Source organism: Rhopalosiphum maidis, chromosome 1 (genome assembly GCF_003676215.2).
Source record: "Rhopalosiphum maidis isolate BTI-1 chromosome 1, ASM367621v3, whole genome shotgun sequence".
Lineage (NCBI taxonomy): Eukaryota > Metazoa > Arthropoda > Insecta > Hemiptera > Aphididae > Rhopalosiphum > Rhopalosiphum maidis.
In genome coordinates, this window is record NC_040877.1 from 81,789,640 (window position 1) to 81,815,290 (window position 25,651).

The following is a 25,651-nucleotide window of genomic DNA, read 5'->3' on the forward strand; positions in this document are numbered from 1 at the left end:
GAGGAATTTTTTGAAATCCAGTGATAAAGCTACTGATTATAACTATAAGCAATTGACGATCTTTAACATTGGTTGTTGAGAATATTGTTCTGTATAATACAGCACTATGAATTATTATTCTAATACGAGTAGAGTAGCACTGTGGCAGGAAACGCGAATGAAAGGAATATGAAAGAATTGTATTATTATCGCCTTATTGATGTTTTCGGTCATCATTTTTAGACTGGATATGTGTATATATAATGCATATTGTATACACTATACACATATTAGTTCTCTAAACACATACTTAAACTACACTAAAGTTACATTTGCACCTACTTTATTTTTCTTCAACAATGAGAACGTATACTATTATTTATTTGTGTTGAGGGGCGAGGGATTTTTATACTTAATCGTGAAAATTGAAATCCCAAATTGTATTTGAAAGAACGCGTTTGGCTACCAAGTTTTCAGTGATATATAAAAACGAACTTTTAGAAAATCATAAAGTTTATTGTACGCAAATCTAAAATATAATATTATGTATCATATACGTGCGATTCAGTCATCCACACGTAAAATATTGGCGGAAAGCGTTTCGTCAGTTCGCCTAAATACACAATGGACTGGCGAGTGGCGAGACGAGACCTCTTCTCGATGTGTTGAGCCAAATAAACAAACGAATGTATTATTATAATATTATAGTACAATAATGGTAGTATATATATATGTATGTTTTTTTTTATTTGTTGCTGTTTGAATATTTTATTGTGTATAAATGTTATTGTTTATTGTCGTCTCACTATTGTATTTTTTTCGATAAATCTCTACGATGTAAACTTATGTTTTAGAAAACTTAAATTAATTTTTCTAACTGCAAAATGAACCACAAATCATAAACCATGTAACATTTAATTTCGTGTAAAGAATTTGCAAAAACTTGGGATAATATTAATTTTTTTAATTATATTTGTTATTCTAAAAGTAAAATTTAAAAAAATAGTTTTTGGGGATAGATTTTTAAATTATTTCGGTGCAGAAAAACTCAAATGATATATTAAACGCTATTTGAGTTTGGTGTTCACTTCCTGTGTCATGAATACCAACGACGAACTGTATATTTTTATTTATGTATATCGCGGAAATTATTTCAATGAATGCATATTAAAATTAACTATGGCTCACAAATTTTTGTATTGTAATATTGTATTATGGTCTATGGCGTTATCCTTGCAATCGCTTTAACGACGTTGCCGTTGTTCATCACGCTTTTTGGTAGGATACTAAAATATTACAAGATTTTACGCAGAATCATTTAATAACATGAATTGTTAACTATTTCATGAGAAATTTTGTGACGCACAAATAAGGGTGGTGGGTAGGGGATTATATCGGGTTATTATATCAAAGAAGTTTCACTAAAAGTATTTTTATTCAACAAATCGAAATAAAAACCAATTTATGTTTGGCTGAAAATAAAAAACAAATTATTAAACTGTCTAGTTGTATTACAAGAGCTAAAAATCTAAAATACTGCTTAGAAGATCAAACAGTATTTTATTTTTAAGTTTATTTTCAGTCTTGCTAACTAAAAAAAAATTATATTTGTAAAAATATATAATGCATTTTATGATATAATATATCATGCATACATTGATACTTAAGATACATTCATTTAAAAAAAGAAAGTAAATGGATATTTTGTTAACGTTTTAATAATAAACTTCATTGAGTATAATACTAAACAATTTATTTTAGTTGGTTTTCAATCGTTTATTTCTACAATAACATTTGATATTATAATTTTTAAACATAATAAATATATATTACTGTTTAAGTTGCATGTATTTGGATTGAATATAATATTATGTACTATAATACAGTATAGAGAAAAAATAGTTTTAAGAAAATGAAACGTTATGTTACAGTAACAATATTATTAATTGTCAATAAGTACTAAGTGTTAATTAATCTTAATGAAAACAAATAGAAAAATGGAATATTAATTTTTATGTTAACACTACAATATATTTACGTGACAACAATATCGTTTACAACATAGATACTATAACTAACATTATTATAATATGCCTTACAATCTGCTGGCTTCTATAAAGTCTCGCCTAGAACGTCGTTCTGTCATCTAAATAACATAATATTACATACAATAATAATATGAACAATGTAGGTACATGTGTTATATGAAAATAAGATTTGTTCATATTTACGAATCATTCTGTAATAGGTAAAGTAATATTATAAACTCACTCTGACTTTTGGATGGCACTGCTCGCATCTGTGCATCAACACTGTTCGCTGTCTGGAGCCCTGACATTTCAAAACAAACCAAAGTTCGTCGACCAAGTCCCTCCATGTAGATCTCTGCGGTCCTACTTGCTATTTTGTTTTGGAAGCAAACAAATAAAACAATAAATAAGACAAAGGCGACATGATAAGAACGTAAACGGTATTGAATGCGTAAAAGAAAAAAAAATAATAAGAAATAAAACAAAATGATCAGGACTCAATAAAATGTTGTTGGAACATAATATTAAATGTGGTCGGTGTAAAGGCCTTCTGAAGGAAAACTACTTAACGTACTCGGTTTATCATCAGTCCTCACAAGCCAACGTATTATATTCAAAAATGCACTGAACTTTCGTGGGCTTGTGGTTTTATACGAATGGTTGAGCCCGCTAGGAATATGACTAATATTATAATATATTCGCGAAGTCCGTACTATAAATACACGCAGCTTTTAGATGAACGACAAGTGCCGTGGTTGTTAACGATGTTTCTCCGACAGTCGTTGTTGCGCCGTCGAGAACTACGCGCCAGTGATTCACAAATAAAATATTACGGTTGTTTGCTTTATAAATTTTACCTTTTAAAGTCGAACACGTATACCCACGTCGGTCGGATGCTCGTGTTATAACGTGTATAGTGTATGCGTCTATATATATATGTGTATTTATGTTAAATATAATGTATTCCTTTTGCAGACATTACGTCGTTTTCGGTATAATTTAGATAAACACGAGCACATTAGAATCTCATTATACTTAAATGGCTCCGTCTTGACTTTTTGATATGACTCGATGTTTGTGTGCACTCACCTACGGCTACAACACTGCGGACAGTATATAGAGTTCTCTTTCATCGGGCCACGAACGTAAAACTGTCTACACGTTAATGCTTCGTGATTTCCAAAAATACTTAAAACGTTTCAAACTGCTTTTTATTAGTATACATAGGTATCTAACGATGCGTTATCACGACGAGTCTGAATACAACCACCACTACTACAACTTTATGGACTATATTGTTATTGTTATTATTATTATTATTATTATATTCATAGGAAGTTAAATAATTTCCCGAGTTTAAATATAAAATTTATAACATAACAATGTTAAATAGTTTTTTTGTGCGTATTCTATATAGGACGCCCATAGAATATCTATGTGTGTAAGTATATATTTTATATACACGTATATGTTTATTTTTTAGTCGTGAATATTGAAAACATATAAATTGTATTCAAATCATTTCAATTGGATTAAAAATAATATTTATATTTTATAGTAGGCACCTATAGTCGGTATAGATAATGTATACGATTGGGGATATTAAAAATGTTTAATGTATTCAATTTTAATGTTCTAGAAGTATTTTTATTTTAATATATTTTGTGAATTTCATTATATTCCAAGCAGTCCATTGTTGTGATTATAAATAATTATATATAGACACCTAACTTAACAGAACTATTAAGTAAAATATTTCGTTAGTAAAATAAGTAATAATAATATAATAATTTGTGCAATGTTTTTGAACATAATTCTTTAAGGTCGAACAATTTTAAAGAATTAATGTAATAAGATTAAAATTAAGTACTATGAGTACTGACATGGAAAATTATTTGTTAAATTACAATGACAGGTGTTCATCATATCTTTGTGCTTAAAAGTTGTAAATATATCTAGAATATTTTTGATTAATATACAATGTAGCATGACACATCCTAACCTATTCCACAAACATTGAGGAAGTGATTGATAAAGTCAACTTAGATGCTATTTTTAATTTTTTCAACCTCACCATTCTTATAAACTCATAAAAAAATCTAAGTATTATACATTTTATCTCTGATATCTTATCAATAAAGTGAAAAAAAAAATGTAAAATGTAAACCATTGTAAGAAATATACCTAGGCTAATGACCTTAGCAGTCGAAGCCTTAAATCCTGAAGATACAAAAATAAATAGTATTTTCGATTATTGTTCTTAATATTTTGGATTCTGAGCTGAACGATATATGTTGTATTGATTTTATTATGATGTACTTTTTTTTTGTGTATGAGTACACGATAATAATTGTTGATAAAGTATTTCGATTTTCAAAAATGGTGGTTGGTTTTATGTATAAAATAGAATCTAGTTAGTATATTGACTGAATAATACTTAAAAATACCCAATATTTATTTTTATAATTGAGTAAAACAAACAAAACATTAAGGAAAAACGAAAATTTTTACGTAAATTCAATTTTTAACAAATTCGATTTTATTTTTTGTATGTAACTCAAAAACGAATAACCGTAGATAGGTACTTTAAATTTTCAACAAATGCTTATATTATTGTTTTCTATTTAAATAAAATGTTCAAAATATTTCGATTATTTTTGAGTTATTTAAAAGCATAAGACTTTTGCATTTTTTTTATTTTTTTTTCATAAATGTCGATTAAAAATTATTTTCTTGAAAATTTAATACAAAGCTCCTCTAAGTTATGTCTTTGTATAATTGTTATGTATATCATAAATCATAGTATGTGGTTTATAATAATGTGCAATTGTATGATTAATCTGATAAAAGTTGCATGATTTCAATTTATTTGACGAGACATTGAAAATATTGAAAGAAAATTAACAGTATAAATACACTTATTAATTTTGTGTGTTAAAATATAAGTCAGTAGTTTATGTTTTATGTTAACTGATGACAATGTTAATATACGTATGATGACTTATTTTTAGTGTACATTTTGTCTTTTTTGTGATATTTGAGCACTTTTTTAGTACATTTTATAAATCCTGTTGAAAATTAGATTTAGTTTATATCAATAATATGCAAACATTTAAAATTATAACTGTATATCATAAAATATCGAATATATTTCACATGCAAACTCCTTAATGTAATACCCTAGTCATTTCTATGCTTGTTTTTCGCCTTGCTTATGGAGATATTTCTTAGCGGCTAGCGGTGCAGTCGATGTTCTGGACTTCCTCACATCAATTTCATTCCATGTCTCTGCTCACTTCATGAAGAACTAGTCACTTTTTACGTTTTATCATATCCTACATGGTTACAATCATCACATAATATATAGAATGCTCCACTAGACGCCAGCTTTATAATTTAATTTAATTGTTCGGCCATATAACTATATTTAACTTAAACATAATTAATATGTTGTTTTAATTATGTTTTTGCGATTGCATACTTTTAATTTTTCCCTGCACAATATTTCACTAATTACTAATATACCAATAATATTTATTGTGAATTGTATACATTATTAAATGCCGCATGAAAATATGGTATATAATATTATTTGTGTTCCTCTGAAGTTATAATAATTTGAATAATTTATGTTTATTTGAAATGCCATCTAAGAGTTAATTTGTGTAATGGTTTAATCACAGGAAATTAAATGCACTAACTAAAATACAAAAATGAATTTTATGTTTTTATAAAATGTATTGATACTATGGAATAGGAAGACAGGGTCATCATTCATTTCAATTAAGCAAATGAAAATAATTCAAGTCTTGGAACTTGTATAATACAAAAATTTTATATAGACTTCAGTAATCATTACACTAATAGTCTTTCATATTCAATACAAGTGAGTGTTTCATATTATAGTCATTATTACTTAAAAATATAAAACGTAATACATTTTCAAGCAATCTTAAGCAATTTTTAAAAGTTAATTTTATAATTTACGTATTATTTATGCATACTTATTAAATACTAAGTTAAATATAATTTAAACGTTTGTATTATTTGGAAATTTAAAAAAAATATAATCTTATTACTAATGATTTCAGTGCAGTGATTATAGTATCACAATATAATATAATATAATTATATATTATAAACAAAACTTTTATTTAATTTAATAGATATTAACATATATATAACAAAATAACTTTTTTTACGATTATTTGCAGTAATTCATAAATTTCTCTAAAAGTAATAGTAAGTATTAGAGTATCACATGAGATGTAACTTTATGAATAAAAACTATATTTTGTAAATATATTTAAAATTGTTCACAAGTTTTCTTTGACGTGAAGAATATGAATCAAAAAATTGCAAAAAAGTTTAAAAATATGCATGGAATTTAAAATTTTGTTTATTTAATATTTATTCAAACATTATTCTTTAAATTTTAAAATACTATCCTTGATTTATTTTATTTTTAATTATTTAAAACTTAACTATAGCATACTATAATGAATAACAGTTCACATGTTAATAGCATTGCAGATGAACAATATATATGGTTTATCAGAACTAATGATATGTATTTCAATGAAATCATAATGAGATTAATATACTAATAACTATTACATAGTATTGGTTATATCTTATAATATAGCTTTATTGTTTTTATAGTTATTATACAAATCGTATAATATTTTGGAATATAAAGATCAGTCTTGTTAAATATTGTATATGTATTGTGTACCCACATGATTAGTTTGGTTCAAATCTATGAACCTTACTTTCCGTAAATCCGAAGAATATTTATAATCAAATGTTTATTATAGTAAATATAGGCTTTCGAGAACTTTAAATAAAACGGATAAAATAACCGGCTTAATAATTTAGGTTAGAAAACTTAAATAAAAATCAGCTACCTGTTCGATTTGTTTAATTTTCTTTCTGTAGTGGTAGAACTCAAATATTGATACCATAATCGATATAATAAGTCCCACTAGAAGTACTGCGAACACTCCACCTAAACAAATGCACAGGCATATTTGTAAATTTAGGTATTATATACGATATATAATAGTGTAACAAGCGACGAAATAATATTGTATTTACATATATTTTTAAAGTCCAGAGTATTTGTTTTAGTCCCGGTTCCAGACTCTTCTGGTACGCACATGTCATTGGGTGGTTTCCACCATTTGTTGTACAGCATTTGTATCTCGCCCTTTTCTTGCAAATCGAGAATTGACAACGATATTTGGTCTTTCCATGGCGAGCCTGATAATAAATTTACACACGTCTTGAGGTTAAATTTATACATAGGTGCATTTGGTTAATACCAACCCATAGGCGTGGCTATTCCATATCCTTTGGAGTCTAATAGACCATTTATTTGGGTCAAATTACAATTTCTCTGCACCGCGTAATCGAGCATTGTCGATTCCATTAGAAATGCAAAGTTACCTTGCAGAACCCTTTCAATACCTTCATCGTACGACGTCACGAACACTGACGGTTTCTTTTTCTGCATGTACGCCCACATTTTCTTATAAGTTTCAATCATGGAGTCCTAAAAAAAAAAAATCGTTTATCTTTTAAAACCAGGATAATGAATAAACCAAAGAGTTCATATACTTTATTAATATATGAGGTATTTAAATATATATTATTACTTATTATATCATGAAATGCTTAATATGGTAAATACAGTAAGTTAACAATACTTTAAAAATAACCATACAATTTTTAGTTATGGAATAATACACCAAAATTAAATATAAATCAAAATTATTTTAAGTATTTTCAAATTATGCAAATAAGAATAAAAATTCTAAATGTATATGATTAGGTACCTTATTATAAAATTAACAAATTTAGGGGCGATGAATGACGAATGTAAACTAATCTATCGTTATAATGATGTGTGCCTATTTTGTATCTGCTATTTATTATTTGGTGCAGTAAAATGCTTCAATCTTCAGGATGGTTTCTGGAGAAAATTTAATTTAGTTCATACTTTGAAGTGATAAAAAGTAAAAAATTATACATATCCAATATATTTTATAATAATCAGGAGAATTATCAATGTATCAAAAAATATACTGTTTTTGACAAAATAATTTTGTTGCTTAATTGTTATTCAAAAACGAATAGCTGTAAAACTCTTCATCGTGGAGATTTAAAAATTTCATCAAATAGATAATTACATTTTATAGATATATTTTTTTGTGCTTTCATAGTGATTTCAATTTTTTTATAAATATTGTAAAGTATTGTTTTCTTGGTTGAAAAGCTTGTAAATGTAATACATATATTCTCATAAATTGTTCTTATAGCTATCTAAAAATATCAAAAATTCGCGTTTTGCACTATTTTTTTAGACATAAGTTCAGAATTTTACGAAATTAGGCAATTATTTTGACTATTAAACTAATTTTAACGTACTTACATCGTTTTTTTTTACTTCAGTATTGACTTGTAAGTTAATAACAATAAAATATTATTAATTAATATTTTTGACAAAATTTAGTTTAACTTATCGTATTATTAATAGAAGAATAAATTACTACTAGTAATATAAATAAATTATAAAATATTATTAAATTTAGAAGCTACTAAATAAAATAATAGGCATAACATTACCCTAAAAAATGTCATTGTAGTGCCACTGTCTAGTGTGCCATATGCAATATTTGTTTGTGCAGCAAGATCTTCAGCATTTTCAATCGGGCTAACCATTCTATCCACTGTCAAAAAAGCTGCTAAATTTGCCGTATATGAAGATACAATAATCAATGTGAAGGACCACCAAACACATCCAATTATTTTTGTGGAAATCGCCTAAATGTTTTGTTTGCAATATTTATAAGATTAATTATATTTACTTATTCGAAAATCAATACCCATTTGTAAAATTGTACTGTACTCATGATTGTAACAATTTTTTCTATTCTGACGTATTGATTACATTTTATACACGATTTATTTTACAGTTTTACGAATGTAATACTATTGTAAATTTAAATTTTAGCATAATGTGTTCACATTGGTATGCACAAGGAGAGAGATGGATAAATGTATAAGAGATTTAATTCAAAATAAATAGTGCTTTTGATATTTGAGTGTTTTTATTTTTCATGCACTTAATGTAGGTAAGTGGCACATAATTTATATTTTGTGATAATTGATAAATCATTTTTATAATTAATTTTGAAGCGTTATATTCTTCTATATTTGTTTTTTATTGTACAAGCATATCGACTATTTGAAAAACTTAATAGTTTGTTACATTTTGATTTCATACAGAAATTAAAAACCGATATTTCTAAATTTGAAATATGATTGGTGAAATTAAATAAATCTTACATTTTCCAAATTTATGAATAATGCTTTATTATATTCATGTAGACATGTAGTCATTAAATATTTTCCGATATTTACCAATTATTTATTTAAGAAATTATATACCATACTAGGGTGTATACATTGACTCCTGAGATTTTAAATATTTTAATGCAGTAAGGAGGAAAATATATAAATGCGATTTATGATTTTTATTAATTTAACGTAATTTTTAGAAAAATAGGGTAACAATGTTGGCTATTTATAAATACAAATTTTCATTAATCCTGATTAATGGTAAATGTCATACCTTAAAAAAATCAAGTAAATTTTATAAATTATAGTTCATATTTTCATAAATATGGGGTAAAGTAAGTCAGATCAATTTATAATATTAATATTTAATGTTTATTGAATTGTCATTATGAAAAGAACCGGAGTCTACGATTCCACTACAAACATTGAAATTAATTTATTCTATTCCCTTTCAATGAAAAATCATTAGAACGGCACCACATGTTCATGTATAAGACAAAAAATTAACAGCATTAAAAATAAATTAAACACAAATACTTTTAGTTAGTTAAATAAATCTAACCTTTGGACTTATGTCTGAACCTTGTTGCATGAGTGATCCAATGGTGAACCAGAAACTATTCGATAAAGTGAACCTGTTGAGTTGTGACATATTGGTTTCTAGAACGGGACTGCTGAATAATTTTCCTGAATTTTGATCCTCCCATTCGTACGGTGAAAACTTGGCTACAATGTACAGTGTAACAGATACGACCACGTATGCTAATAGCCAGTAAATCCATACCTCTAGTGCTAGAGGGTTCATGAATGAAAAAAATTGAGCAGGTTGATTGCTGGGAACCTATAAAATATGAACATTTTGTGACTTATGGACAGAAGAACAATATTTATAAAATACCAATCAACTTTTAAATTAAATGCATATTTTATCTATAAATATTAAATAATTTCTTTTAAGAAACAATTTTAAGTTGGTATTGCGTTTTACCAAATCAAAATTTGTTTAACGATTTTAAAAATCTTTTTTTTTTTTGATAAAGAGTTACGAATCTGGTGTTTTGGAACTGTTTATTTTTAAGAACAAAACTTTAACAATTTACATAAAAGATTTTACAATTATAATTGACTAGGGGATAGTTTTAATCAACATAATACATTTATAGTTTAAACTTTACAAAGCCTATATATTAATTTATAATTAAAATGATTGGAAACTTTCTTGCATATAATATTTAATTAGTTATTGTTTATAAAGTATTATTAAATAATAATTTTTTATTACTTAAAAAATGTATTTGATTATAGTATGAGTTAAATAAAAATATTTAAAATTCTTATGGGTTAAAGCTTTTTATAAACTTTTAATTATCATTTTTTTAAATAAAATATTTATAAAGTACTCTGACAGTATCATTCAAGGGCATTAAGTGAAGTTGTAATGACTAATCATTATCTTATAATTTGACAGATTTTATAAATAAACATCAAATTTACTCTTATATTATATTTTTGATAGATTTATAATGACATAAATTTTACATTATATTTTTTATTTTTATTAAAATACACATTGTACAGTAGTAAACAGGGACGGATCTGGAATATTTTTTTACTCGGGGTAAAGTAAAAAATTAGCGCCTTCTTATAATTCAGCCCCTCTATATTATGCCACTGTTATTTGGTAATTTTGCGCCCCCGACCAAGTCTTTCGGGGCAAGTACTCCCTATATCCGGCCTTAGTAGGTGAAGAATATAATTTGATAACCTTATATAATATGCTGATTCCCAAGTTCATAAACGGTTTAGTGAAGTCAATAACACTTTCTCTGACGTAGTTAATAGTCATTGATCCAACAGCTAAGTCTGCTTTCTAAGAAAAACAAAAATATTAATATAATATCTAATTAAATTAAACATATATATATTAAAGAATATCGATATACTAAAAAAATATTTTTGCATTCACCATCGATTAACTGATGTTTTATATATAATTATTTATATATCATCGTAAATTAATTTTTAGGCTTGTAAACTAAAGTGTTAGATTAAACCAATTTATTTACATAATACGCTCGAAGAAAGGTAACATTTCATAATATCGAGTATACAGCCATATAGGTACTATATTTTATATACTATATAGTTCTATAAATAACCAACAGATAAACTACGATATCATAATATTATATAAATATATCAATAATATTATTATCATATTAAAAAACAATTGTATTATCAGTAGTTCATAAGATAAATGTGAATATATATATATATATAAACTGTCTATAAAATATAATATGATACTACTTTGATGTACCTACTCATAGCTTTATGAAAAAAAGTATAACGTTTTTATATAAAATGATAATATAAGTAATTATATGTAATAAAAACATACGTGCTTTATGAGTTGTTCCACTATACCATTCCATTCTAATGTTACTGGATCCTGAGCACCATACTTATTGTCCGGTACTAAATCCAAGATGTAATCAAATCCAACTTGTTTAGCAATAATTTCTAACAAATCGACACAAAAACCATAAAATCTTGCATTTCCTGTATAATTTTTTTCAAGATGCATCATGACATAAGGAAATTCCTAAAGTCAAAATATAAAATTAATATTTTATTTACTATATGTATTTGGTAATTTTGAACACAATAAGAAGAGTAATATAATAATATGATCTATAATTAATTTATGTATACAATCTATCTTCAATTTAATTAATTTCTACATTGTATAAACGAAACTAGTTAACAAGTTTTTTTATATTGCAATTTAAAAACTAACATTTTTATAGGTGTTTTTTATACTAGAAATTGGTTGCTTACTTATAAATTTATTCTCGCTATTATGATTATAAATTTATTTTATTGTAATATAAATTATTTGATTTATATGTTAAAATAAAATTACAGAAAAGTTAATTCTGATATAACCATGTACAATGTAGAATTAAAAAAAAAATAGGCAAGTGAGTACCGCTCAGCTGTACATTAGGTGTTGAAAAGTTCACTATTATGGGTGCGTTAGCTTTGAATTCAATAATATACCATTGTATACGAAAACGATCTGAGTGGAAATGGTCTGACAGCTTATATATTCTATAATATCACCAAGTACTCGTATATTTCATGTTTTTTTATACATAGCTTTTAAAGTCATTTATTTTATTTTTAGTATAATGGTAAAATTGATATAGTATTTACTTGGATAATGCAGTATTTAATTATTATAATAATATACATTTATGCCATATTATAAACATTTATATAACTCAAATTACTCGAAATATTTTATTTTATCTTATTAGTTTTTTTTTTAAAATATCGTAAAACACCAAAAATAGATTCTTAACATAATATAATATATTATCTTTAAATAAATCAAAAATTTCATTGTGTACAGTAAAATGTCATAGTAATATAATATACGTAAAGTTTTAAGTTTTCACGAATAATTCCTTTTTAATTATAAGAAAATAATTAGCACGTGAATTAATTGTTTAAATACGTAATTTTGTCTAAATTTGAACTTAAAATAAGTAATAAAATAATCGTGTTTATCTATTTCTTAGATTTTATGGTTTCAGTATGAATTTTACTCATGTGTAATATTGTATTATATTTTCAAGAATTTTGACCCAGTGAATAACTTTTTATCGAAATCTATAAAAAAAATTGAAAATTTGGCATGCCTAATAAATATAGAATAAAATAAGTTAAAATGTTGTAATATAATGAAAATGGTAATATAAATATTTGGTGAAAATTTCAAGTTTCTGTAGTTATAAGATTTTAAATTATTACAAAATAAAAAATTAAATACAGTAAAAATTTGGTTCAGTATAAAAATTCACGTTGTTTGTTTTTCTGAAATATAAAAAAAGTATAGGGAATTTTTAGGTTTAATTTTGACCTTTATAAAGTACAAATTAGATCCAATTTACTATTCAAATCTACCCTCAAAGTGGAAAATCGGCATTTTATCAATAATTTATCATGTACTCAAACAAACACACAAAAACCTAAACGTTTCAAAAATATATTTGAAAAAAGTGTGCACACATATGCACATTAGATAATACAAACATTTTGACAAAAAAAATGGAGTTAACTCGCCGTCATCGAGGGTATATAAAACTTTGAAAGCTCAAAGCCGAATAGCCGGTGGCGTAACTAGTATCCAAAAGAGAAACCCAGTCTATATTACCCATTTTACATTACCAGTTTGTTTAACTTAATTTAATTCACAGATACGTAACTCGTATTTCAAGAGTAATTTTTTTTTTTTATAAGATTATTCGAATATCGGGTACGGTCATAGGATTTTAATTATTTTTTGTTACTCTTAAAAACATATTTGTCATCATATTGTGTGTATATTTAAGATACTATTTGAGCACTTATTAGAATAATTCATAGAATATAAATTGTATAGTTAATATTTCTTACATTTGGCATATGATCAACTACGTATAATAATATTATTATTGACAAAGAAAAACTAACAAACATAATATAAACGGAAAAAAAAATCCTCAATTCATACCACTAAAACTATCGTTAATAAATTATAGTTCTATTATAAAAGCTCTTAAATACACTGACAATTTTACCAACCAACAACATATTCATATTTACCGACTCTCTAAATACTATTATCAATATTCGAGATAATTCCATTGTAGCGACATCGTAATCAACAACAGAAATAAAGTCCAAAATTTAAAAGCTCAAAACGATAATATCCCAGCTTATTATTGGACATAAAAACATAGTAAAATATACGGAAATGACTAAGTAGAAAAATGTACAACAGTATCTGAAGTCCAAAATAAAACACATTACAATACTAGATATAAAAAAGACTCATAAAATTAACTATACACAACATCGTTGGTTAAATAAAAACACAAAATTATAAAAAATAAATTTCTAGAAACAGTAAGTTCAAAACATTAAAAAAAAAAAAATAAGAATATGAATTAACTGATTGAGAATCAGTCACGCTCATCTTACATATGAATACCTCATGCAAAATCAGCCAATAGAATCTACTAGAATACTAGATTCAGTGAAGAATAAAAAGGCATATCGGAGAACCTTTAAGAAATACGTCTGTTAATTAGAAAATATCATATCATTTTCTAAGAGCATTGAAATAGAAAATGCATAATACATATGTGATATGACAAAACAAATACAGTTATAGGTCTTTTTTTTATCATTCTTTAATTTTTAGTATAATTATGTAAAGCTAATATCCTCTGTAATCAAAACTAGTATTTGATGAAAATAAATAAATAATAATAATAAATTGTAGTAGAATAAAGTCGTATACGTAAAATTCCTAAAAATATGGCTAAACTGTGATCATTAAAATGCATAATTATAACTAATGTATTATATTTTGTGTCTAGTTCACCGATTAACAATTGTAACCTGTCAGCTACGTTACCGTGGTATCCATACTAGAAAAAAAAAACATTGCACCCACTCTGTCTCTTCTTTTAATGTGATAGAGCATCGACCTCCCTATACATTCCATTCTGACATCTAGAATTTCTATAGCCACCTTCCACTATTTTTTTTAAAATTTATTGTTTTTATTTTACTAAGTTAGTGTAATTTTCACTTTTATTTGAAAAATTAATAATACTTTTAGCCTCAATTTAAGTTAATGATATGCATTAACTTATATATATATATATATATATATATAATATATGTATTAAATTCTTAGGTACCTATTAAAGAATATTAAAACTAATTTAATATTCTAGAATAGCGGAGTTTAGGTTGCTACACTATTGTGGTTAAAAAAAAAATAATAATAAAAAAAGAGTCAAAATCATGTATTAAAATTCAAAAAAGCATACAATTTTGGTTGAATGCTGACTGAAAATAATAAACATTGATTAAACTTTCATGAGAGAAATAATTTAAATTTGTATTCATGTAAGAATATTTTAATCTTTAGTATTTTTTTTTTTTATATATAAGGCAAATAATATTGGGTTTTAGTTGTAATCACTTTTTTTCAATGAAAATAATCAAATACGTTTTTCAGGATAAATACAACTTTAAATTGAAACCTGTAAATAGTAATCTATAATAGATGTGTGTTTCTTTACAATATACACAACTAAAGTGTATTGTATGAATAACAGTTTTCAAATTGCATTTATCAACCTATAATAATTTTCCATTACAATTAAAAAAGGTACATTGTACTAATGTACTATTTTCAAAATATTAACAGATAATAACGTAAATTATAATGATAAAAAAGGTAGGCAATTAGGTACCGCTCTTTTACACATTAGTTGATATTCATGTGTTAAACTTGATAGTTCATTTATACTAAGACGGTCTGTCAGCCTATATAACTAAGTATATTTCACGATATTAAAGTCATTTATTTTAATTTTAGTATTACAGTAGATTATTATAATTTTTTTAGAAAATATTACATTTATCATATTATAATAATTAATTACTTATTCAATTATTATAATAATATATGTATTTACGAGTATACCATATTATATCGACTTATATGAATTAAAATTTAATAACATCTTTCTGTAAATACCGTAAAACACTAAAATAGGTTTATATTATAAATAGATAATATCTTAAAATAAATCAGGTGTTATTATTGCATTAAAATGTATAATAATAATATAATATACACACAAATTGTATATCCCCATTTATTATTTTTTATAATTTTTATTAATTGAAACGACTTTATCAGTCTTTATTAATGTCAAAATACTAAGGAGAGGTAGAGTGTGCCTAGAACACTATTACCCTCTTCTCTAAGAAGATAATTTTTACGTGTTATGGACGTCACTTCCAGTGGAGTGGAATTTGTGGTGGGGTAGGTTTCCACGAATAATGTTATTGATTTATAATGAAATTAACAACGTTTTATTTATCTTTAAAATATGCAATATCGTTCAAATTGGAACTAAATAAAATGTCTATAAAAAATAATGGCGTTTGTGTATTTTTTAAATTTTAAGTTCCAGTATTGAAAACTTATGAGGAATATTATTTTAAATTTTCAAATCTTAGCTATACAATTAAAAAATGTATTTATTTTTTATTACAAAATATTTATAGTGTGTAATTTTCACGATTTTGGAAATTTGAACTTCAAATGCATATAAAACAAAAATTGTGTTTTTAATATATTTTTTTCAGGTATAAGAACAATTTGAATTTTATTTTCAAACATTTTGACCCAGTAAATAACTTTTTATCAAAATTTATAGAAAAAAAAATTTTAATTAATTTAAAGTATTTACATTATTTGTTTTTGAAATTTTGAATTACCACAAGAACAACTCATTTGAGAAATAGTTATTATACGGATGAATATCTGAAAAAAATTCAACTACAAATGTTCTTAAAAAATGTTTTTAATTTTCCGTAAGACTTTTTTTTTTAGTAAATTTCTTAATATAAGTTGCAAAATGTTTAAAGAATTTCGTATTATTTTTAACACATATTTTACAGATTTTTTCAAAAATAATTTGTTATTTACGATTTTGATGAATTTTGTCAAAATTCTAACTTTTAATGCTTATTAAGAGATATTGTGACTATACTCTTTTGAGTTTTTTTTTTCATTAGTAAATGAACAATAATTTATTCGAAACCTTTTATTTTTAAGTTTTCGTTATTTTTACCAACTCATAATTTTTGATCAATATTATAAAAAAAAATATGTATATTTAATTTCAAATGCCTACAAAAATATAGTTTAAAAAGTGTCAATATTTTGATAATTATATTATGCTTGCACATAAAAAAATACTTATTTAACAATTTTTTGAAAACTTATAAAGTTTCTATTGTTATTAGTTTTTGAGTTCATAAAAAAAAAAAAATCGATTTTATCAAAAACTTATAAAAATATCAGTTTTTTCTTAATTTTTTGTTTTTTCCTCTGATTATTTTAAAAAGTACTAGTAGTTTCTAATTTGACCTCATTATAATAAAAACTGGATCTAATTTTTGATCTGATACGATCTTAAAAGTTGAAAATTGAATCATTTTGTCCACTACTTATAACGAATAAAGATATAAAAAAAATATAAATATATATTATTATTGTTAAATCAATACATTCATTGATTCGCTCAGAATCTAAAATAATGATACCTAACCTTAAGTTCAGTGAATAGAAAACTTTGGATTTATATACAAAATATTTAAATATTTAATCCTATAAAAAGTATTTAAAGTACATTTCAAATATTGAAAAACAATACGTTAATTTATTCATATTTAAAGATATATATTTTAATACCTATAGATATAGTGTATTAAATGTTATTAATACAAAGAGTTACCTATTATATATTTTGAAAAATAGATTTAACTCTATTAGGTATTAATTTTGGAGTATAAAATATTATGTATTTACCACAATTGTCACAACAACAAGTGTAATATTGTAAGGAGCTGTATCGTGAAAAGCAGACATATCTGTGATGTTTACACCAAGTCCAGGTGTCCACTCACCGACTTTTGCCAGTGCATGTTGTTTAAGTTTCATCAAGTCCAATTTAAAGTCAGTTCTTTGACCATTTTTGAACTGTATCGGGCCAGTCAACCCTTTAATCTCTACCTATAGTTAAAAAAAAAAAATAATACACCAAAATTCTGGATATTCAATTTACAATATTTTATTAATATTCACATGATATACCATTACCGAATAATAAATAGTTAGGTATTTACACAGAATGAGTTTAATAAATTAATATATCTGATGAATTTATAAAGGATAAATTAATTTATGTTTACACAAATCATCACTTTAATGGTGGAGTTACTGACCACTTTAGATATTTGTAGACTACTTAACTACGAGAGATGATAGAGATGATAAAATAAACATGATTTAAATCAAATGGAAAAAATATAAACATATTTAACATAAAAAAAAATGGAAGGCATATTAAGTAAACGCATTGAAAATCATATACTGAATATCAAAACGAAGTATAATATTTATTAATTGTAAATATAAAACAACGGAAACAACGAAAAAAATACCGCACACCATACATTAATCTAGTTATATACAGATATGCAGTTACTGTTATTGTATCTAATATTAAATATTGCTAATTGTGAACCGAAAAATACACTGTATACATTATGCATAAAACTTTACACTACGTTACCCATCTATAAAATATTTGACAGACAATGTTTTAAAAAAACGTTATTTCTGACTAAAAATACACCTGCAAATATAAATTTAAATTTACATGAATCTTTATTTATTTATATAATTTTGATTGAAAAATGAATTATAATGCATAATATTATTATTTTTGTGAAGAATATAAATAAAATATCTTACACAAAGCAAAAAGTATTCAATGGTAACGATATGGATTACACAATTGAAATATGAGAACGATGGAAATATTAACCATTTATTAGTACGATAAAAATAATTAAAACAAATAACTTTAAAAACAAATTGAATTTTAATGTTTTTGAATACTGAAAAATAACTTTAAACAAGAAAAGTTAACAAAATATTAATATGACTTTTAAATATTATTTTTTTATAACATTTTAATCTTAGAAAATGATAGGTACGTTTTTGAATTATTATTATACATTAATAAATATACTTTAAATTATAAATATATGGTATTATGGATAATGTATACATAAAATATACAATAATAGCATGTATAATGTTTTTAATTTAAATTGGATTATTATTTTTGCAAGCTTATTTTTATCATTAGAATTTCATATTAATGACTTATTTATTTTGAAAATTAATGAATAAACTTAGTTATGATGTGTAGATAAATCATACAGATTGAATCAAATATCCAATTAATCAAATTGTATACGTGTTTCGTGTGAATTGGTAATTTATATAATTCTATAGTAAAACTGGCATGTTAAGTTTTTATTATGAACTATCAATTTTTAACAATTCAAGAGAAAATATTACATTTTAGATTAAATTTCTACTAACCGAATTAATGTAGTTTATCAGACTGGAGCCGTTACTCCACGGTACTTCATCTTTACAGGAAATATTTGGGTAGTCGAGTATATTGTGTTGTTGAAGAGCGCCTAAGCCAACTGCTAATACTTGTACAGAATCATACATAAGAGCTGGTTCACACTAATTAAATATAATCCTTAGTTTAAAATACACTTATAAAATATTACTTTTTTATTGTATTTATAGATAATCTTGACAAACTTGTGTCAACATAAATTTGTTGATTGACTGATTTTTTTCAGTGGAATATTGTTCCATGTGTTTGAGTACTTCTCGAACACCGACATCTTCAATGTCTACCATTCTAAACGTAGTTAAGTTCACAAAATTGTATTTAAAATCTTCTAAATCGAACATTTCCATATCCTGAATACGGCAATAATGTTAAATTAAGGTATCAACTATTAAAAAATAATACTTATTTCTCAAATTTTGTAAATTGGAAGAATATTGCTGTCATATAGTGTTGTGACAGCGATTTACTTATTATGCACTATGAATAATAATTTAAAATTAAATATTTGTTTATTTTAAAAGATCCAATCATTATGAATGTTAAAAATAAAATTTGACTTTAGTAATACGACCATAAAAGGATGGGATATTACATCAAAATTAATTAATAATTAATTAGGTATCAATTAATTGATTATTGTTACTTACAAATGATGTAAAAAGATAATGAAATTTGTAATCATTCATTTGAAGTTGTAGTATCTATGTGAGAATAAAACACGTCATATGAAAATAATAAAAATAATGATTAATCATCAAAAATCCAAATAGAACATAATGAAATAACTTACACCTCTCAGAAAATGATCTACGTGTTCTGATTTTGTATCGACCAGCATGTTATAAATCTCCATATTTTTAATTTCGTTTAGTACTGATCTGTATGTTTCTGGAGTGGCATGTCGTAAGTAAACTTCTACTGTTTTTCTATCGGGCACAGTTTTCATGAAATCTTTCATTCTAAATAAATCTAAAATAATGAATATCAATCGCATGAATATATCGCGAAGTTATATCCGAAGGTATAATTAATATATAAATATAATAAATTTAAAAAAAAATAATCTGTTTGATGAGTTTTGTTCATACGTATAATATTATGTGTATTTTAAAGTCACTATAAATTTATATCTACCATATAATTATCGTATAAGTGGAAATGGTTTTCTTTTATTTTAAAATGCAAATATACAAATGTAATATAGGTACATAATAATATATGACTGCATTGAATATAATCAATTATATTATTGCATAGGTCATATAGAGTCGAGTGATGAGTCGTATATCTTCAAAGAAATTATAATAAATAACTAATAAGTGTAAGGCGTGTTATGTTATAGGAATGTATTTTGGAATTGAGATATTGTGGTAATAAGATTAAAATCTGAATAATAATTGAAAAGTAGGCGAGGAAGTATGTATGAATATAATTCAATTAATATACAATTATAAACTTTAGGGAAAATAAAGTAATAGAGTTAAAAAATCAAAACGAATCGTAATATGAATTATTAACGAATTTATCAACATCTTAGTTTGAAAATCATAATATAAATAAGAAGATTAAGTATATAATATTGACCACCATGAACCAATTACTAGAAAAGCTGATTGCCTAGTCAATATTATAAACTATACCAAACTATAAATAATTTTTAGTTGTATCATATGAAACAAAATCTGGCAGTAGTACCTATTAATTACCATATTCAGTTTATTATTGTAGTGAACTTAATAATTGTTAGCGACTCGACATAACTAAATACTAATTACTAATATAGTAAGATATGCATATAACATCAAAACTTTACTGATATATAATACTTATCTTGTTTTGATATATATAGTAATATAACGTAATTGTTGGGTTGATTATAAGAGGTTCTGAGATTGACTTTAATTTTATACAGTTTTAATTTCTTACCTATGAAAATATCATATGTTACCTGGATATTTAGATTAATAATTGAAATTATTATAACACAATTTTACCGTAATCATGTTCATATATAATAGCCATTTTCGTCCAATTTAAAAATGATATAACGTCATTATAAGCTTGATTCAGGAGACTCTGTTTTGGATACAAATTGATCGATAACCTTTTGGGATCCATTTCCAAATCTAGTCTGGCTTCTATGTGAGGTAAATCCAGAGTATCACACATAGATTGTAGATGAGATGCCAAGTAACTATTACTCGGGCCGAATAAAGCCGCAATACCAAGATCGAGTTGGTTACATGCTATTTATATTTATATTCATTCAACAAATAAATATAGATTAATGATAATTATTGTCTTAATTCAATTATCATACCCGTTTTAATAGTGTAAAAACTGTCGTCGTATGGTACGTACTGGATATCATAAGACACTTGGGTGTGCGGTAAGAGATGAGCATCACGGTTTATTTGATCAACTGCAAATTTGAATGCGATTTCAAGGCTGCTATTAATTTGATCATGTGTAAACAATGCTCCTAAAAATAGTTAATAGCTTTCCAGTATTAGAAAGAAAATAAATCATTAAATTATAAAATAAAATATTAAAGAAACTTAGCTTAACAATTTAACCATTATTTATTAGTTGTATAATTCAATGATATAATATATTAAGTATGTATAATTATATGTTTATTATTGTATCGTAGTAAAATCAGAATGCAAAATAAATAAGTAATATTTATTTTACTTAAAATTAAGTATGGTTATTGATTTGTTTCTTTTTGCAAATAATTACATATACAATTATAATTTATATATTGAAAAATAATCAATACGCATGTTATAAAATAACAAACCATATCGTATATTAAAAGTATGATTTGTTTAGAATAAAAAAATAATTACAGACATTCAGGTGAACTATTATTAAATATCTCACTTCACAAAGATATAAAAATAAATGCGACAAGTTTATAGTTTAATAAATTTTAACTAATGCTGCTATACGAACGAAGTGCAAATAATTGTTTAATACAGATATTATTTTAATAAATTATATACATTTTTTGTTTTGTAATATATCATGGTTTATAGATACTTGTAGGTAGTAAAATAAGTTATAATATTTTTCACGTTTCTGTAATTATTAAAATATATTATATTCATTATCTATTTTTTATGAAAAAATTCGAAAGCATTTGCAAAATTATTTTTTAGTATCTAACAAGTTTGAGACCACTTAACTCACCCAACCGTACGAAAAGAAAAAAAAAATAGTAACCATAACCACACTTAATGTTATGTCATAAGTTTGAATAAAGCTTTATATAGAATCTTTAAGGGTCGACTTAAAGTGTTGTATATAGAATAAAAGAAAAATGGTGTGAATTTGCCATTTTGTGGTGCGATGAGAAATCGGATATGAAACATTAAGAGCGTAATTTTCCGGACGATTTTCCAACTCTCTAACTGGGTATTGGTCGAGTTCCTGTTGTAAATTGAAATGTCCATTACCGGTGTCTGAACCTTTTTTTTTTTGAATAGGCATCCAATATAGTGGTATAATCAGTGATAAACGATCATAAATGTTGTCAAGCCCTATTGGTTTGTGAACATTTAAAACCCTAAATATTATGTTTAACTCTTGCGAAAAATACAATGTTAATTGAAAATTGATTTTTATTTAATTATTTTATTTAACTATTTTATTTACGATTAGGCTAAGACGTAGTAATACACTATAAAGGAGATATTTAAAAATATTGACCGATCGATTTTGAATGTATCGAAATCCTAAATTGTTTATTAATTGTATACATTTGGAATGGTTACAAATAATTTATGACGGAAAATTAAAAACAATATATTTTTATTTTACTAATGCGTAGGTGCAGATATTTATTTATTTTTTCAAGTATTATATTATAGCGTATATTTAATCAATCAATATTATCTTGTTTAAATTATTATCTACACAAAACATTTTGAAGCTGTTAGGTTTCAAATTGTTTTAAAACTGTTGTACTTGATAAAAAAAGAGGAATCCTATAAATATTGTTTTCAGTTGTACTTAATGAGTTCTGTAGACAAAAACACAACATATTGAGAGTTGAGACCATAAGTTTAATTAATATTTAAAAGAAAATTTATTTTATTAAGTGATTATTTGTAACACTCGTAAGCCGTTATAAGAACACTACATGTTGAATTTTAACTTTTGACTCCAAGGGACATTATAATTTACAAATCAAAATTTATTGTAATACTTAAATTACAGCTATATATCAAAAATATATTATCTACTTTGTTTTATTTAACATCATATTACAGAAAAACTTAAAAACTAAGGCACAGTGCTTTTTTTATTTTACACCAGAATGGGCTTTCAAATGTTGTGACAGTTGGTTTTATCGTGTTATTTTTTTTTATTTTTTTGTTATGCTATAAAAATAAGAGTATTGGAAAATATATTTCAATTTCAGTTTGATTGTTAAAACCATCTAGAACCAATTGGAAATATTGCTGTGTTTTGATACTAAAAATATATTTCTTTTATTCTAGATAAAAACGTTTTTAAATTGTATAATTAAAACACTGGATTTTACAGTATGAATCATACTATTTAATGATGATTTTGTAACACCGATGGCTTATATTTAGAGCTTTCACAACAGTATTTTACTAATGGTATTTTAATTAAATCTATAGTTCATCTACGGCAAAAGTTTTTAAACTGGTATCTTTTATATCTTCTATTTAAAAAATATTATTTTGTCAAATTTTAAATTTTTTTATGATTTGATTACAATTAAATGTTTCCCAATTTATTATAAAAGCAAAACATAAACATACATATTACAATAGACATGTATGCATTCTATTATCGATTTTTCAAAACTCGAGAAAGATTTAAAAAAATAATAATATGTATTATGTAATTATGTAATATAATTATGTTGAAATAATGACAAATTTATAATATATTAGGTAATAAAATCATAATACATTACAATATTTTATCTAGTAATTTGAACATGATTTAAATTATGAATTAAATGAATAATATTATATATTCACTATTTTATTACACATATAACGAAAAAAAAAATACTTTTAAAATATCTCACCTATTTTTATTTTATTTGATCGTAGTGTTCGAACTAACGACCAGCATATTAAAACTTCCAAAATTAAAGAACTCCAATGCCGCATCTTCATTATTTTTAACGACCTAGAGTCGTGACTGTAACAAAGGTTATTATTGTGAACGTATGTTATGTAACTGCTATATACACATACCATAATATATTGGAAGACGTTTATAAGGAATGATTCACAGTTTTACGGTGCGGTGTTTCTCTTATTTCACCGCAACACTACGAGTACCTTTGTGGATCACTTCACCTTCTGAATACATAGATATTGATATATTGTTATCGATGTCAATAGAATAGAATAAAATTAAAATAAAAACACTGATTACTGTATTCATTTAACATATTAGAATAACGAATTTCATTGAAAGTATACGGTTTACAGCCGCACAAATGCTTAGTTTGTGGTGTGGATTATGATACCATGTTTTATCTTGTACGTACCTGACAATAATTGCCGGTGACCGTTTATACCGCAGACGGCTACAGTGGATATTAACCCTTTAGAACACGCGGTATCACTGCGAGCCGTTTTACGTGTAGATATACTTGTTCGGCTTCGCGAGCGTGTTCGGACGTACACGATGGGGTATACATTAAACTCGGCCTGACCACCAGAGCGCTCTTCGAAAAAAAAAAAAAAAACATTCACGACCGTCGTGATTTGTTTTTGCTATAGAGCAGCGAAGTGGAAAACGATCTGTTTTACATAATTGTTTTCAGCAGTTGTAAACGTATCAATACTGTCGTATTTTAGAATAGTCGAATTGCAAACGTGACATAGAGCAGATGATTTATAGCACGATAAAAAGTTATAAGTTAATCGTAATAAAAAAAATGTAAACAAACAAACATATCTACGAATTCAATTACACGCTCGTTAGTTTTAAATGAGCTTCAAGCACATTTTTAAAAACTCACTTGCACACTGTAAGAAAGCAAAAAAAAAAATATTTTCTTGCTTTAGTAGGTTACTTTACTTACTTCATTAAATAAGTTCAGGTCTCTTTAGTTTTTTTTTTTTAAAACAAGTATCCGTGGGATGACACCCGATGTGATCTTTTCTCCATCCGAGGGCCGTGGCATCGTGA

At 24.9% G+C, this 25,651-nt stretch overlaps 1 protein-coding gene across 2 annotated transcripts; it reads right to left on the reverse strand.

The window, feature by feature from the left end:
- Positions 1-1,985: 1,985 nt before the first annotated feature.
- On the reverse strand, positions 1,986-25,062 carry LOC113555795 (glutamate receptor ionotropic, kainate 2-like). Of its 2 annotated transcripts, XM_026960339.1 has the most exons (19): positions 25,005-25,062; positions 24,706-24,813; positions 24,534-24,649; positions 21,780-21,941; positions 21,454-21,705; positions 20,250-20,428; positions 20,107-20,160; positions 19,645-19,809; positions 19,411-19,563; positions 17,824-18,027; positions 11,773-11,976; positions 11,137-11,241; positions 9,934-10,212; positions 8,637-8,834; positions 7,338-7,563; positions 7,107-7,271; positions 6,917-7,017; positions 2,251-2,379; positions 2,075-2,125 (listed from the first exon to the last, which is right to left on the reverse strand). In XM_026960339.1, the coding sequence occupies exons 3-19, from the start codon at positions 24,622-24,624 to the stop codon at positions 2,075-2,077; spliced, it is 2,718 nt and encodes a 905-aa protein (XP_026816140.1). In that variant the 5' UTR covers positions 24,625-24,649; positions 24,706-24,813; positions 25,005-25,062. The 2 variants fall into 2 exon arrangements, with proteins under 2 accessions (XP_026816139.1, XP_026816140.1); XM_026960338.1 differs by lacking the exons at positions 24,706-24,813; positions 25,005-25,062 and having other exon boundaries at positions 1,986-2,125; positions 24,534-24,624.
- Between the last annotated feature and the right edge of the window lie 589 nt (positions 25,063-25,651).

Coding starts and splice junctions, on each gene's coding strand:
- LOC113555795 (XM_026960338.1), bottom strand. CDS start 24,624: ATGAAGATGCGGCATTGGAGTTCTTTAATTTTGGAAGTTTTAATATGC. Junction 21,942..24,533: donor ATCAAATAAAATAAAAATAG/GTGAGATATTTT, acceptor AACTATTTTTAG/GAGCATTGTTTACACATGAT. Junction 19,564..19,644: donor ACAAATTTATGTTGACACAA/GTTTGTCAAGAT, acceptor ATATTTAATTAG/TGTGAACCAGCTCTTATGTA.